Raw genomic sequence first — 16,815 nt, 5'->3', positions numbered from 1 at the left:
CTGTTACAGAATTCCCCTACTGCCATCCATATTCAAATATAAAATAAGTTCTTCAACAGATGAAGGGAGAATTTTTTTTAGGAAAAAAGGACATAAGAAGAGATTTTTTGTGCTCTTCTGGAGTCGATGCTTTCAGACCATACGTACATGTGACTTACAAATAATTTGAAAAAGTCAATTGAAAATGTGCTATAATCTAGATCTAAAAGATATTATTTAAAACGTAGAGGGATGAAAAAGCGCCCCATGGTTTGCGAAATTCTTGAACTCTTGACTTAGATACCATAACTCAAAAGTACTTTAGCATTACTTACCATTTGATAGTTCTAGTTCACAAACGAGTTAAATCCATTTTTAAATCACTTAAAAGTTTGCCCAAAATAGCTCAGAATTCCCGACTCTATCCAATTATAACGCTTACTCTTGACCGTTGACCATGAAAAATCATTCCATTCAAAAATGTATTCCAATTAAGGGTTATATATTTTGTGAACTTACCAGCCTCTTGATTTTCTTCACAATATCGTACGATGATTCAACCATTTAGCCAGCTGATGAATAAATAATTCACAAAGGTTGGACGCAAATCAGTGTTGTAGATAGGGGGGAATGAGCGATTGATTTTACCCGACCAACCCTCTAATGACAGCTTTTTTTTGAAGAGCCCCTCGGTGTTTGCTTAATGACTTAACACTCACGAGGGACTGCGTGATCAATTCTTAGATATTGCGCTCGGAACAGTGCTCAAGCGGCGCCTTCGTGGCTTCAGACAGACCGCAGTCCGCAGTCGATGGTTGTCGTTCGCTGACGATAGACACCAAACAAAATAAAAGTTCTAACGAGGAGTTTGAGAGCTTTGGGGAGGCTAAAGTTCTTCGGGAAGTGCAAATCGGCGCGCTTCGATGACATCATTCTTGTGGTATTTGTGATCAAATTGCTCCAAGTGTTGTGGGTGTTGGTATAGAATCCGAATGAGATTCTCTGCAATTCCTCTTCAGAATTTCAGCTCTGAATCACAGCCAAACTGTTGCTGAAGAGGTGTGTTTGACCTTCAGGTGCCGCCACCCTTACAATTTTCCTGTTTTTTTTTATCTTTTTGTAAATGGAAGAGTCCCCAAAAGTTGGAGTTAGATGTGTGAAATCAATAGGATCTTTAAAGTTTGTTGAATGCGAGAATGTTTGAGAAGAGGAAAAGGCTTGTAAGACGTCACTAGGTGAAGGAAAAAACTATCGATTTGCCCCCTTTTTCCCGCACTAGTCAAGCCCCAAGAGGATGGCATGTGCACTAAAAAGGCATTAATTTGGCGACTTGAAGGCTCCATAAATAATTTGCGTGACATATTTTTTATGTACTCTCTCGCCTTAGTTTTAGCATTACGTGAGTAACATAAACAAACACCGATTCTATCGATTTTCCCTCCGTACTTTCCTTCGCGCCCTTTTTCCACGCCATCGGTCAAAGTGTGACTCCTTGGTGTCTTGTCCTCAAGATTGACCCTATCCACACATATACCAATGGATATGAAAATAGTTTAATTCCCAAATAATACAGGAAACTGTGTGGAAATTTTGTTTGAGATACACACCCAGAGTGCCTTATCAGTGACTTGCCGGAATAAAATCGATTAGATAAGCAGCCCTGTGAAGATGTTCTAGCAGCAGTTGTCGTGAAGAAACATCATGGATTTGGTCACGTTACCTCCGTGTTCAAGACGTTTGGAGGGAATGCCTCAGGAACCTACCCCAGATCCGTCTGTTCTTAAGATCTCTTCAACATTCCTCACTAGTGTAAGTCACTCTGTGATTTACCTGAAATACTTTCATGCACTAAGATCTTTTTTCCTAAATCTCAGACACCCATTAAGACTGAACAGGATATCCTGGAAAAGTCTATGCCAGAGGATGATCCCAATTCCAATTCAGAGGTCAATATAGTTGAACTTAAAAAGGGTCCACGATGGGGACCCCAACACAAGGGAGCCCAAGAATTGGCCAATCTCTACAGCTCAGGTGAGTTTTATCAACAAGTTCAATTTACACAGCAATAAAAAAATATTCAACAGAGCAATAAGGTTTTCTAGTGAACGCGTCCTAAATTTAGTTGTCAAGACAAATTTTTGATTTGACTTGCTGTTATGTGTTGATTTTTTTTTTGATAATTTCTGGTGCGATTTTATTACTAAATATTCAATCATATTAAATATTTTAGTCGTATCTGTTTTCTTGAATGGCTTGGAATTAAAAAGATTCGAAACATTAAATGTTTTAGCCATAAGTATATTCAACCAAAGTAAAAGAATATTTTTTAATAACATGTGAATAATACTAAAAAATGTATCAGTTAAAAAAAAAACATTAAAATATGGAAGACAATCATAAAAAAAATAACAAAAGAGAAATTAATTTTCTCTACTTTTTACTTTTACTCTGTAAGATATCTTACTTATAAAACTGAGCTTTTAAATTTGAACTAATTTAGTAGTAATCAGATGCTTGGGAAGAGATTATTTTTTTTAATAAAAGATACCTACATTGCACCGTGAATATTTTCATGACATATCGTGAATGCCATGAAAAATTTAATTTTAGTTTTTCTTACACATTGAGTGAAGTCCATTATCCGAAAATGGCAAAATAACATTTCGATAATTTTAATTCTAAGGGCTTCAATCCTAAGGCTTAGCCATATGGCTTATTTCTTTGCTCAAATTTCTTATCACTGAAGACTTTTGGGAAAATTTTAACTTAAAATTGGATTCTTAAGATCAAATAACCTATTAGATTCTGAAAAGCAATAAAATCAGCTGCTTTATTAGGATTTTCAGATTTTCGGGAACTTTGCTAAACCTCTAATCTGAAGTCTGTTTTTCGGTAACGATCCGAAATCAGTGTAATTCCACTTTATTTTTGCAGTAAAATTCAAAATATCCTTTTCGAAATACGATTTTACAAAAAAAAATAAATAAATAAAATAAAACAAAACATAAAGGAATTTCTAAAGCATCGAGAAAAAACCTTTAGATTTTTATGGAAAACACATTCTCAGCGGCATCTTTACTTTTCAAAAAAGTCACAAAAATACTTTGCATTATTCGTCTGAAACATTTACAAAAATTTTCCGGGAAAATTTTGGAAAGATAATTTTTACAGAAGTAGATTTAGAAAATCTAAAATATTTGGAAATCTTCAGAATATATTTCTTAAAGATTAACTGGATTCGGAAAGTATACATAAAAAATCTAAATTAATTATCTTGTAAAAATAAAAAAAAAACTCAAAATGCCACTAAAGTTTTCAAGGGCGAAACGAAAAGTTTACGAACTCTTTCAGCTTCAAGTGGCTGCCTCTAAATTCTTTTTTTTTCTACAATATACTAGTAGAGTAGAATGGAATGGAACCTGTAATACATATACTGCTTGCAAGTAGATTCAGGCCAATAACTTGCTAAATTTTTTATTTATTGTCGTTTTGGATTTTTCTTTCATTTCTTTGAATTCTACTGAAGTGTCGACACAAAACTTCATTTTAGTGACACAGAATCTTCTCGTGTCATCTTCTTTAGCGCAAAATTTCCCAAGAATTTATTAATAATCATGCAGTATATCTCAAATTTATTTTTATAGCTCTTATCTATTTTTAAACATCGATATAGTTTTTTTTTGTTAAACTATGAACATTCGTGTGGGGAAAACTGATTTATTCACTGTGCTATTTCGGTTGCATTGAATTTTTACGATAAGCTTAAAGATTAGAAAGAAGCACGAAAAAAAGATCATTTTCTAGACTCTGTGATACCATCTTATCATACAGTCTGGTCGTGGATTTGCCTGGTCTACGAAGAACAAAAATCATGGAGTATCGACGTGACTGGAAGACATGCTTCAGCATGGTGAACTCCCCTCGAACTATAAATCGTTAATCCTACTAAAGAAAGTTTTCTGAAAATGGACAGATGTCTCACAAACAATTCCAAACCTGTAAAGAATCTCATCTAGGAGGAAGTCCTTGTAGTTCGGGGAGTAAAAGGTGCCACCCATTTTACATATTGATGAAGTGGACAATTGATGGGGTTCGAAAAACATTTCAATTGGATATTTTACATCACCTCATGCTGATCCTTTTGCCCCTCAGACCTTCATCAGCTGTCTCAATCACACGGATCCCTCTCAATATTTTATTTAACACCTCAATTAAACACAATGAGTTGCAACATGTGACCCTCGTTTTCCAAGAGAGACAGACATCGTGCTTAAACTTTGTAAAATTGATGTTTTTTTTCCACAACTTCGTCTTGTAATTAAGTCGTCTTGTCTTGTTCTTTTTTATAAATATCTTATAATATTGATTTTGAAGATGGACGAATGCGGAAAGTATAACTTCACCTGAGGAAAAATTATTGAACTTGAAATGTTACTGTTGGAGAATTATTTAAATAAATATTTGATAGGTCGTCAGACAGATCAATTGCTCGTTAGTCAATACTAAGGAATGTTTGTTTCAACTTGTACTTAAAGTTCTAATGCGAAATTTGCATTATATAAATAAGTATTTATAAAAAAGAAACCTATGGTAGCTGTGGATTTAAAAAAAAATATCGGAGTACTTGTAAATCCATACTTGGATTTGAAGATTATTCAGAAATTGTTTTGTTTTCAATCTAAATTCAAAGAAGATAGGGGAAAGTACTCTCTCTTCGAACGTTCATGCCTTCGAATAATATGAATTTACTTTTAGTTTTCCTAAGAGACTTACATAAATAGATATTTCTATTAAATATTCGTTAGCTTATCATCAATGATAATTATGTGATAATCTTGTGTAAATCTCTTAAGGAAAGTAGAAGAAATTCACATTATTTGAAGGCATGAACGTTCGAAGGGAGAGTACTTTCCCCTAGGTATAAAATTAGGGGTACTGATCAATTCGCTAGTTTGACTTTTGGAGTTCCCTCGAGGATGCTATGTTAGTATCTAAAACCGTTTGGCCTTTAACTTTTTAAGGACGAATGGACACCTGCGTCCAAAAAATAAAAACCAATTATTCGGACGATTTAGAGGACAAAATAACTTTCTACATACAGTAACAAAAATGCTTATATTTTTGGGACATCTGTGTCCTACTCGTCCTTAAAAGATTATGCTAGGTGGAGATTCTTGAAAACTTCCTTGCACTAATTTACTGAGTATTATTTATCATCACTTTTATATGAATAAATTCACCATTGTAAGCATTAGAAATATGTAAACCCACTATTTGTCTCTCAAATAATATAACTTTAAAATATAAAAGGATTAAAAGCAGTTAGCTGTACGTTTTTCACTATTTTGTGTTACCTCTCCAAATGTGTTAAGAAACTTTTAGCCTATGAAAAATGATAAATTGTGGGAAAACAATAATTTTTTGTTTGAAAGAAAGTGAGTTAAATTCTTTTAAAATAAATAAATAACATGTATATATTACAGGATAACTCATTTGCAAAAGGAAAATTTTAGAAAGTTATTTTTTTTATCATTTTTTCTACGTGGTTTCTCAAATATAGCTTTGTCAAGAAACTTTTCGCCGACACTGCACTGTAGCAAATAGTATGGCAAATAAGGGCTTATATTTTTAATTAAATAAGGAGCATGTGTCGTAACATTCCGGTCCGTGATGCTCTTCCCTTACTTATTTCACTGTAATTTGCAGAAAATTTTCACTTTTTAATGACTGTAATATCGATTTTGCTCTTACCTATAAAAAATATCACCCAATTTCTATAGATATATCTGTAACATCTGTGCCCTTCGCATAATCTACTTTTAGCTTAAAAATTAGAGGCGAAAGAACCTTATCTGACGCGGAAGAGAATATTCCATTGGCAATCGCGTGAACTTCTCGATCAACCTTGACCTGCATCAATGATGTCACTCTCCCATGTGACTCCCACAGCGTGTTCAGTCATTCTTTTTCATTGCCGGCCGGCCGCTGGACAGGGTGTGAGTTAAATGAAATGATTGTTGGCAATTTGGCTGTGTCTGTGGAGGAGGTAAAACTTGGGCGAAGCTCATAGTATTATTGAATTAACAAAACACAAGTCAGAAACTTTGGATGTGGCCCAAAATTAGGGTATACACTGGCACAAAATGGCCTAAAAATAGTCCGCCTCCGAATATGGTCAAGATATTCTTAATCCAATTAAGTATATTCGTTTTTGGGTAATTTGTGGGTCATTGAGTAGCACATGGATGCTGATTAGACTAAATTAAATTATGCTATTTTGATAATAGCTTTACCACATATGGCTCTTCAACCTTTTCAAACTCGTGACTTGATATCATGATTATTGTCCACATCAAAGGCAATACGGTACAATATTTACACGCGCCTTATCACACAATTGGGTTTTTTGGAAAATTCATGTAATGCCAATACATCATTTTCCACTTGAAAAGAATTATATTTCAATGAGTTTAAATCATTTGTTTGATTTCAAAAGGTCTTTTACACTAAAAGTCCGAAAAGCAAGGGGGAGATAGTTGGGTGAAAATGTGTACACCACATCCAGGCACTTGCACGATTTGTATGGAAGAGGCCTTCGCCTTCGCATACTATCAGCACTTCTGCACTTCATGGACTTCTCATACTTAGAAATTAGTAATTTATTTAATCTGATGAACAATCTAATTAGGAAAACTTTTAAAAATCTCAAGAAATTAATTTTTACACATATTTTTAAAATTTTTCTTATATTTTGACTTCTAGCGCCAGAAACTAGTGAAGCTTACTTTTTGAAAATATAGTCTTTGTCTGTATTGAAACTGTGCTGAAAAGTCTGCAAGAGTTTAAAAATACGAGTGCAACAACCGCAACAACTAATTCAGCATTTCACACGTATCTTCACTTTTTATTAAGCTTGATTCTCACTCTGGTTTCAAAATACTTTAAAATTAAAAAGAACGATTTTTGATGATTTACAAATCAATTTTTGCAACTGGATCTTTTCGCTATTGTTGTATTAGATCAATTTCTCATCACCTATCGACAATCGATCCAGAATAGGTTATTAATCGCAATATAGGGGAAGTGTACCACGGATCGGAATGTTAAGAGACATGCTCCATATTTAGCTGAAAGTACGAGACCCAAAATACTATCTTGCAGTTTTTCATATGCCAGTTGATACATTAGTGATCCATTTAACTATTTCCGTGTATTTACACTTTTTCTCTTTACGGAAATTACTAATATATCGGTTTAAATTTAAATGCAAGGATGCAGTGTGTTCCACGGATCGGAAAGGGGTGATCCACGGATCGGCAGACGTTTTTGATGAGGATTCTTCTGCTTGCTTGACATCCAAATCACTCTATAAGGCTTTAGTGAAGCTTTTTCGCCAGCCTTATACTGTGTACTGTTTATTCACATGAAAAAAAAACTTCTAAAATTGTCTAACTTAATGAAACTCTCAGTGGCAAATAGTTCTTTCACAACAAAAATATCCAATAATGGCCATGAAGATGACCTGAGCTCGCTCAGCACAATTTTCTACGAACGCAAGTGTGCCGATTCGAGGAACAAATGGAAAAAAAACGTACTTGTTCACAAAAAATAATTTATTTTCTATTTTTATTGTCGACATAATTAAAAAGGTGCACTAAAAGCGTTATTACACTGTGAGAGAAATCCGAAAAAGTTAAAATAACATTCCGGAAATGTTAATTTTACCCTGCAGTATTGATCCGAAATCTGTGTAAATACTATGCTTTTTAGGTATATTAGGGGTTAAAGTTACCATTTTTCATGTTATTTTTACCCTTAAAATGGTGTAAAATTAACATTAAAAAATGTTGATATATTTTTACACCTAAAAAGGGTCAAAGTTATGAGGAAAAAAGTTAATCGAACCCCCGTTTTTTTCTCATTGTAGAATCACTAAGTATTATTTTTTTAAATAACGCAGTTTTGTAAATCATTTTAATCAAACATAATTCCTCATATTCTCATAAATTCTCATGTGAAATTTTAAGAAAGTGATGATTAGCGTATTTCTGGCTAAGACTCTGATACAGGGGTTTAATAAATGAGGCAATTAATAACAATTTTCTTAGAAACTGGTAGAGAAAATTGGTTCTATAGATTAAATAAGACGCTCAGAGCAGAAGTGGTCTTCTTTGTATGCATTTCCCTATTAAAAGAGTCAACTTCTGCTCTGTGAGCGTCTCAAATATGAACCAACATAATGCATTTAGTTAAAAATTATTACTAAAATGCAGCGAATAATTTTCAAAAATATATTTTATTTCGGGATTCCGATACGCAGGATAGCCTTTCGATCCGAGGAATACTGATGATATCTGGTACCATATCAGAAGAAAATGCCTACATTTATAAAGTTATTGAAGTCTTTGAAGTAAAAGAGTGTGGCACCAATGTAACGAGCTTTTAAACACATCCAAGCTTTTCTAAATAGCGTTTTAATTATTGTTTTTCAACATTTTACCAATTTCTTTAATCGTTATTAGACCTTTCCAAATTTAGTCTAATATAAAATTTTACAAATGCATCTTTTCGTCTTTCATTTGGTAAAAGTCCTTAAAAGTATAAATCGACTTTTTTAAAAAATACTTTTGGCCTTAAAAAGACGTAATGGCACTAAAATCTTTCCAGTATATGCAAAAACATAAACAAAAAATGGTGGAGGTGACCTATGGGATACCCCGTTAACGACTGCAAAAGCTCTGTCATTATTTGTGAGAATGAATTTGAAATTCCTGTAAAAATTAAGGAAAATTTTTATTTAACTGAGTATTTCCTCGAAAAAATCACGACGCAATTAAGCTATAATAAATTTGAGTGTATTTGCTCCATTTATTGTCATAGTCGATCTTAAAAATGTCCACAAACCTTTTCAGTTTGCCGCTTGAATTAAAAATCTTAACTCAAAGTAATGTAATCTTAAAAAAATACGTAATTAGACAAAAAACTTTAAATTTGAGCACTCCCACTTCCAAAGCTTCCAAGCACTTCATTTTCACCTGTACACCACTTCCGACCCTAATATCTCCCCCGAAAAGTTAATAAATATGTGTCCATTTTTAGTGTATTTATTTTTTGCCTTTGTACGCATCTCGCCTAATATTTCCAAATCTTCATCGGTCAAATTGAATTTTTTTTTGGATAATATTCTATAATATAATTATTATTCATTCAGGCCTTGAACTCAAAAGATTTTTGGTATAATGAAAATCATCGCTGGCTCAATCAAACGAATCAGACGATATCTTGAGAGGTCATGTCACATTTTTTTGTTCGTCTACTCATCTATTTCGTCCGGATATTATCAAATATGAAGACCAAACAATTTGAGAGCATCTTGTAACTTGTTGAGGATACCTTCTCTCCAAATTTTAGTCCATATACGAGAATATCATTGAATAATTTCTAATATCGGTTTTTCAAAATGAAATTCAGAGACTGGGCTGAATTAGACAGGAAATGAAATTTTTTCATTGCGTATTTTTAAAAGAATGTTTAAAAATGTCTGAAATTATAATTGGAAAGCCCTTAGGATTCCTGACAAGTTAGAATAGATAATGTACACTGGTAATGAAATTAACAATAATTTCTATTACCGGTTTTAAAGTCATAGGCTAAAAAGGATATCATTTCATGTAATATTTCTGTAATATTTTAAACAAATATGTTTGAAAAACAAACAGCATTTAGTGTTAATTATTATGTTTTTTATATATATGTTTTATTTTCATAATTTATTATTAACATATTTTCAAATTTCTTTTTTAGTTTACCTTTTAATTGTTTTACATCAAATATATGATGGATGTCATAAATTATCGCTTCGAAAAAATATATTTCAAAATCACTGAAAAATTACTTAGACTTTTCATATTCACATGTCGTTTATTTACCTAAAATTGTCTGTTTTAGGGAAACGCACTCAAGAAATTATCTGCGTTTGGCTCTGCATTAGCCTTATGATCCTCAACCTCTATCTCATAGTAAGACATTTTCGTTTTGAGAGGGTTAGCATTGTGATTATAGCTGCTCTCTGTGGTATCCTAACAGCAGACTTTGGATCGGGTTTGGTCCACTGGGCGGCAGATACCTGGGGCTCTGTGGACCTACCAATAATTGGAAAGGTCAGTTTTATTTCAACAATCCAAATAGGATTTTTATCAATGGATTGTTTCATTTGCAGAATTTTCTGAGACCCTTTCGGGAGCATCACATTGATCCGACCTCTATCACTCGTCATGACTTTATTGAAACAAATGGTGACAACTTTATGATTGCCATTCCAATACTTGGAAAGTTGGCCTACAATTTCTTAGCCCGTACTCAGGCGGAAATTCAACAGGATTTTGCATTTAGTGCCTATCTTTTTCTATGTTCAATATTTGTGGCAATGACAAATCAGGTGAGTTGACTATAGTCTGAGTATTTGATTGCATTTTAAGTGGATCTCTTGTAGATTCACAAATGGTCTCACACATATTGGGGTCTGCCAAAGTGGGTGGTGCTCCTTCAGGACTACCACGTAATGCTGCCTAGACGTCATCATCGTATCCACCATGTAGCACCACACGAAACATATTTCTGCATAACAACTGGATGGCTAAATTGGCCTCTCGAGAAAATTAGGTTTGTCCACCATCCAGCACATCTTTTATATAGCACTGAGAGCTTTTTGTCTCCAAAAGAAGAAAATATATTAGTACTGTTGGAGAGGATAAAAGAAAAAAAGGCTTTGAGTGCGTGGATAACATACAAGTTGGACTGTATTTTTGCTTATTGGGGCAAATAAGTAATATTTTCGGGTCTTTTGATTAAAAAAACTATCCATTTTTGCATACTGGAATCATATTCTATACTCTTACAATTGTTTTTATTTTGAAACTAAGATTGACAAAAGTTAAATTAAGATTTCCCAAATTAAAAACATTTTATTGGGAGTATAACAAAGTTCTCGCTGTTTTTTTTGTGAAAATTCAAGTTTTATTAAAGAAAATTAGAAAATATTATTTCATTCAAAATATTGTCCATATTATATTGTATATATACATATATTAAGTTATTCTTTTTGAAGCGTCTGATGGAGCATGGTCGCCGTAGTCTCTACAAGATTTCTATGTTCTACAGCCGCAGATTTGTTTTGGCGAAATCAGAACAACAGAAGTTCCCGCAAATGAGTTTTTTCATCTCGTCACTCGTCATTTTATACTTTATGTTGTTTACAGTTTTCCAAAACAAATGTACTATCAATTACAATCTATTGATAAAGATCATTATGACGATGGTTACAAATACCTCCAGTACGTACAGACTTTGACAGCATCAGCTATCGATGAACAGCGAGAACTTATTTGTATCCCTAATAGAATACGGTATATATATTATTTCAAGAAGTTCAATTTCGCAAAATAATTACAAGATTTATTGATTTTTTTTGTTATGGTGGTGAATAAGTATTAGCGGGGAGTTTGTAAGAAGACTCCAGAAGATGGAGATATAAATAAATTTATTGAAGTATTTCCCAAGACATAAAATGAATAACAATACTTAGGGTAGGTTTAGATAGTTAGGGATGCTATGAACTATTGTAAACAATTAGGGTAAAAGGTAGAGCCCACACACTTCCAGTAGGGTAAAGGTGGTTACAAATATAGTTAAGTGATCTCAATATATCTATGTTTTAATTGGATTATCTATATCCAAACACACCAATGATAAAAATTTCGAATTTTCCAGGAATCGTTAGTAAAAATATTTCTAAAATTATAATGCTTCAAAAAAGTTAACTTTGTTTTCAAACTTAACAAAAGTATTTTTAAATATCAGTTACCAAATGAATTCCTAAATTCCTAAATTCCTTATATAAGTTATTAAATTTTTGACTAATTTATGAATCAGTTTAATTTGATTGTGAATACCGTAAAACGGTAAATGTTGTGAAAGTAATTTTGAGGAATAGCATCTAAGTCACGAGTTCGAGCATTTCGCGGAGCATGTAACGCTTTGCTATGCTTTTTTTTTTAAACAATTTTCCTAACAATTTCAAAATACGTTAAAATCAAGATTTTTTCAAAAATTTATATACAAATAAGGCAATTTTGATTAGTTACTATGAAAAGGTTATATATTTGCTTATAAATGAATGTGAAAATATAAATGAAACTTATATTTTAATTTGTTCATTTTTAATTTTATAAATAATTGTCTGAAAATGTGGAAGAAATATAATTGAAAAATCTAATTACAAATTTACTTTGGGAAAAGGTTTGAAATGTATTGCACTCTTTCTTAAAAGTAACAAACAAAACCAAAAAAAAGGAAAGAAGTAGGAAAAACTAAACTGTTGTACTCAATGTATGCCAGTAGTTAGAATTGCGTATCTGTAATATTAAATGAACAATTTGTAGATATGGAAGAGATTAGTAATATAAAATTTATTGTATTTTGCTTATAATACCTTACCTAAATCGATTTCTTTGAATTATTTTAATTAGTTCCATAACTCATTTTCAAGTATCGAAAAACATAAACTTTAAAATCTTAGAAACTGTCTGAAATGAAGAAATTAGTCGCCCCTCAATCTAATAGCCAGTGACAATGAGGGTGAAAAAAATATACTTTTACTATCATTTTGAGGTGGGACGGCGAAATACACTGTGAATGAAGGGAAATAAACCACGTACAGTGTCGTCCCATCTTGCTTGTGTTTCTCTCTTGTACTAACATTAAATTTCATTTCCGTAGATTTTGGACGTGCCTGGAGAATCTAATTGAATATACAACTGGATGTCGGCCACGGGATGACGACATGAAGTGGGCCCAGAAGACCCAGTGATGCTATTCTTGCCACCAACGTTCTTCTCTGCCTTCTTCTCACATGGAAATTGATGAGCTTTAAAGCTTGGGGCCCCATAACGCTTTTCTGAGCGAAAAAGACCTCAACTCTGGTGCTATAAATTTCATAGCTAGCTTGTGCTTGAGAATATCTCAATCGCAACTATTACATGATTAAGTAATAAATTTAAAGTTGAGCTTTAGCAAAAATTCCCAAATAACTGGATATAGAACATTTCAACCACAACAAATTAAAAAAATATACATATATATATATATATGGATCATGTCAGAGAGATTAATAGGAAATTTTAATATAAACCTTGTTATTTGTAAATTTTCTATCGATAGTATAACATTTTGCTACGGCAATAAAAATTTTTTGGGGACCACCATACATACAACCTTGTATAAATAAATATTGAAATTTGCACTAAATAAGTTAATTATTTTTCAGTTGCCAACAATACCTGTCAATTATGTGTAAATTTATCCTCCATTTCCAGTCTTTGCAACCACAAATTTTCATTAAAATTTTCTATTGAAATATTAATCAGAAATTCTTTAATGTTTGCAATATAAATGTGTTAAAAAATTTATAACTCCCTTTATTTGTTATTTATTGCAATTACTATATTGAAAATAAATTATGACAGTTCTCTATGTATCAGTTACATATAGCGTTTGTTTTTTATATATTTTGAGGAGAATTATTTTTTCTCTGATTCATTACTCCCCATTCTTTTCATTTGTTCTCATTATGTTTTATAGATGTAATTCGAAAAATATATGATACCTTATTGGAAATTACAGGGAACTAACATAATAAGTTGTTAATATTCAAATAATCTTGGAATCTAAATTGCTTTGTAATAACTCTGGCACTTCTTTTAGATTTGGGAAATTTCATGAAATTAAAATTTACTTCCCTTTCCTTTTCAAACATTTTGCATAATGTGTGACCCACTCTTTTGCACTCTAGTTTTACTGCTCGAACTCCACGGTGAGAGCAGTATATATAATACCTGGATTTTTCACTCCCCCCCCCCCTATTTCCACCTCCCACCCTCCGGGAACCACTTTCTCAACAAAACTTTGCGTTTTAGACGATTTCTAAGAAATGTCGGCACACGGTTTGTCCGTTTGTCCGTCCGGCTGTCACCGGCTCTAGAGGACAAACGGTTAGAGATAGCGACTTGAGATCTAAGGGGGACCCCCCATAAGTCGACTCTATAATCGTTAACATGCCCCTCATTGTACCTCTCCCTCGAAAACCATGTTTTTTGGGATTACTGGAAAACGCGTAGTACGAATTTTTTTTCTCATTTTTGGATATTTTTTAGAGATTACCCAGGCGGACATTTGACTATTATGCCCAAGGCACAATAAGTTTTGTTTAGTAAAAATGTTTTTGACAATTCAATAAGAGTGAGTGAGATCTAGATCTAGTCATCTCGTTCATTCTCATGGGAAATTTTGAAAACATGTTTACAAACAAAAGATATTGTGCGTTGGGCATTAGGGGAATTCTGTAACAGTATGACAAGGCCATATGACAAATTTTAAAAATTTGATTGGGAAAAACAGGATAAATTAATTGATAATAAGATTCATGATTGAGAGCTTCATAGAGCTCCTTGCAATGACCATTTGATACTCACTGGCTTTAAACATCATCCTTCCTCTGGATTTTTTTACGAAAATTTATCATATGACATTGTCATATCAATACAGTATTTCCCCACATATCTGAAAATACAGTTGAATCATTCCTAATAACGATTTTTCAAGGGCAGAGATTAATAAGACTAGATAGCGCATTTATCAACCGAATTGGGGCATATTTAAGCTCTTTGAAAAGGTTTTGAAATTTCCGATAAAACTTAACAGGTTCCAATCGGTTTTAAACGGTAATGAACCGGTTCATAACCAATAACTAATTTTTATACCAAATTCAATTAAATAGCTACTGAGGTGTATTTTAGGAAATATTTTGAGTGATTTATAAATCGGTTCCAATCGGTTGTAAACCGGTAATGAACTGCGGTTATTAACTGATAAGTAATTTTTGTCCGAAAATCGAATTTGCATGCAATCCGAATTTACTCACCTTAAGAATCTCACCTACAATAAACTGATCTAAGTTTATCTGTTTATTTTTATTTTTTTTTAATTTATGTATATTTATATATAAGTTTATATAATTTTCTGACAAGAAAACTTTAATTCTTTTTTTCTCATTTTTTATACTTTTCTCAAATTGTGATAAAAAAGCCTAAATTGCCCTTTTGAGGAAGATTAAACTTGTAATGAAACTTTAAATTAAAAATTTACCAAAATCTCCGCAAATATTTACTGGTATTACCACTTAGCACCCAAGAAACAATTTCTCATCTCGGAATTTTAGTGAAATTTCTTATTAAAAGTTCTCAGCAGGTTTTGGGGTAATTAAAAACCGGAGAGATAAATTCACAGTACTCAGGTGGCCAGAATGATGATGAGAAGACTGTGAAAAGCACAGCAAAAGCTCCTGAGAAAGTGTGAAAGAGGTTTGACCATTATTTTTGTAAGGCATCATTTTTCTAGGATTTTTATCTCTTGAACTGAAAGGTGTATTTAAGAGGGAGTAATTCAGCTTGACGGAAGACTTTTTGAGTCTTCTCTAGATAACTTGAGTAAACAACCTCACTGAATGAGGAATGGATATAGGTTAGTTCTTAAATTTACCATTTTATACGCGGTCATTAATTTGAGACATAAAAGTCCTTTATTTTTTCACACTTCAGCATTTTAAAAGAAAATTATAAGTAGGAGGAAGTGGAGCACCTTTAAAGGGGGACAGCTTTGAAATTAGATTTTTTCTTATATTTTTAGATGGAATTGAGCCTTATCCTGATGTAATTTAGCTTCAAAATTAGTTTGTTGAGCTCATTATATCATAATAAAGATCAGTTTATTTAAAATAGGAAAAAAAGCCCAATCTCAAAGTTGCCCCAATTCAAATGTAACCCCACTTCCCCCTACAGCTTTGTTTTGTATGGAATGAGAAATATTTAAAAGCAAAAACTCATCTCAAAAACACTTCCAATTTCAATAACCATTGGAGTTTTCAATTTTGCAATATTTTGAGATAACCTCTATGATAAATTCCATATCCATGGTAAATTTTGTATTTAAAAGATTACTTCATAATAATCCCGACCTAATTTTGCATTAAATATTATTACAGTTCAATGAATATATTAAAGTGAAAACTAACCATTTTATTTAATAGAAAATCGTGTCAAATTTTCACAATTATATACTGCACATAAATTCTAGAACAAGAAACGCTTAAAAAACATTAAAGTGAATTGTATTTTGCGTTTATTAATTAGAACATACATGTAAATCATTAAAAAATTATTATTTGTTGTATACTAATATTTAGTTATGTTTTATAGTCTTAAAAGCTTTTCTCGGTAAAATGATTAAAATACTTAAGTAATATAATCAATTTTCATGTCCAAGGAAGGATAATGGCTTATATCTGGGTTATTTCTAAGACAAGAGACAGACTTTAAAAAATCCTCAAACTTTTCAATGTGATGAATTCACATCTTCTTTCATATTACAACTGGTCATAACGTGGACTTCATTTTTTCTCATAAATTACAACCCAAGCCTACAAACTTCTTTAAATCTACCCCCAAAAGTGCCAAAGAATTCTTCATCCGCTCTTTAACTTCTCTTTTTGCTTGTACTAAAAAGCTGAAGAACAGCAACGAAAAAAGCGTGAAAGAAAATTTCCTTCATAAAATGACAAAAGTGTGAGAAGCAGAGTCTTTTTTCCTGTTCCTCATCGTCACAAATACTCCGGAGCTTATCAATGTGCTATTGTTAAAGACGAAATTTTCTCACCCTTGCGGTTGAAATTTACGCGTTTGTGGGCAAATGACAAGATGAATTAAATCTCGAGACACAGAGAAT

The 16,815-nt window shown here is 32.4% G+C and overlaps 1 protein-coding gene across 3 annotated transcripts; it reads left to right on the top strand.

Moving 5' to 3' along the window:
- The first annotated feature begins 771 nt into the window (after positions 1-771).
- On the top strand, positions 772-13,520 carry LOC129801875 (plasmanylethanolamine desaturase). Of its 3 annotated transcripts, none has more exons than XM_055847273.1 (7): positions 772-1,038; positions 1,553-1,788; positions 1,854-2,010; positions 9,928-10,139; positions 10,199-10,417; positions 10,472-10,641; positions 12,757-13,520. In XM_055847273.1, exons 2-7 carry the CDS (start codon positions 1,681-1,683, stop codon positions 12,845-12,847), a joined length of 957 nt encoding a protein of 318 aa, XP_055703248.1. In that variant the 5' UTR covers positions 772-1,038; positions 1,553-1,680; the 3' UTR covers positions 12,848-13,520. The 3 variants fall into 3 exon arrangements, with proteins under 3 accessions (XP_055703248.1, XP_055703249.1, XP_055703247.1); XM_055847274.1 differs by having other exon boundaries at positions 772-1,378; XM_055847272.1 differs by having other exon boundaries at positions 780-1,055.
- The last annotated feature ends 3,295 nt before the right edge of the window (positions 13,521-16,815 follow it).

This window comes from Phlebotomus papatasi, chromosome 2, assembly GCF_024763615.1.
Source record: "Phlebotomus papatasi isolate M1 chromosome 2, Ppap_2.1, whole genome shotgun sequence".
In the NCBI taxonomy this organism is placed as follows: Eukaryota; Metazoa; Arthropoda; class Insecta; order Diptera; family Psychodidae; genus Phlebotomus; species Phlebotomus papatasi.
The sequence above is the reverse complement of the archived record's forward strand: the minus strand, read 5'-3'. Positions and strand labels throughout refer to the sequence as shown.

Excerpts from the sequence above, each read along its gene's own strand:
- LOC129801875 (XM_055847273.1), top strand. The coding sequence starts at position 1,681 with ATGGATTTGGTCACGTTACCTCCGTGTTCAAGACGTTTGGAGGGAATG. Across the intron at positions 10,140-10,198 it reads ACCTACCAATAATTGGAAAG|AATTTTCTGAGACCCTTTCG; the intron begins GTCAGTTTTATT and ends TTTCATTTGCAG. Across the intron at positions 10,642-12,756 it reads TGGCCTCTCGAGAAAATTAG|ATTTTGGACGTGCCTGGAGA; the intron begins GTTTGTCCACCA and ends TCATTTCCGTAG.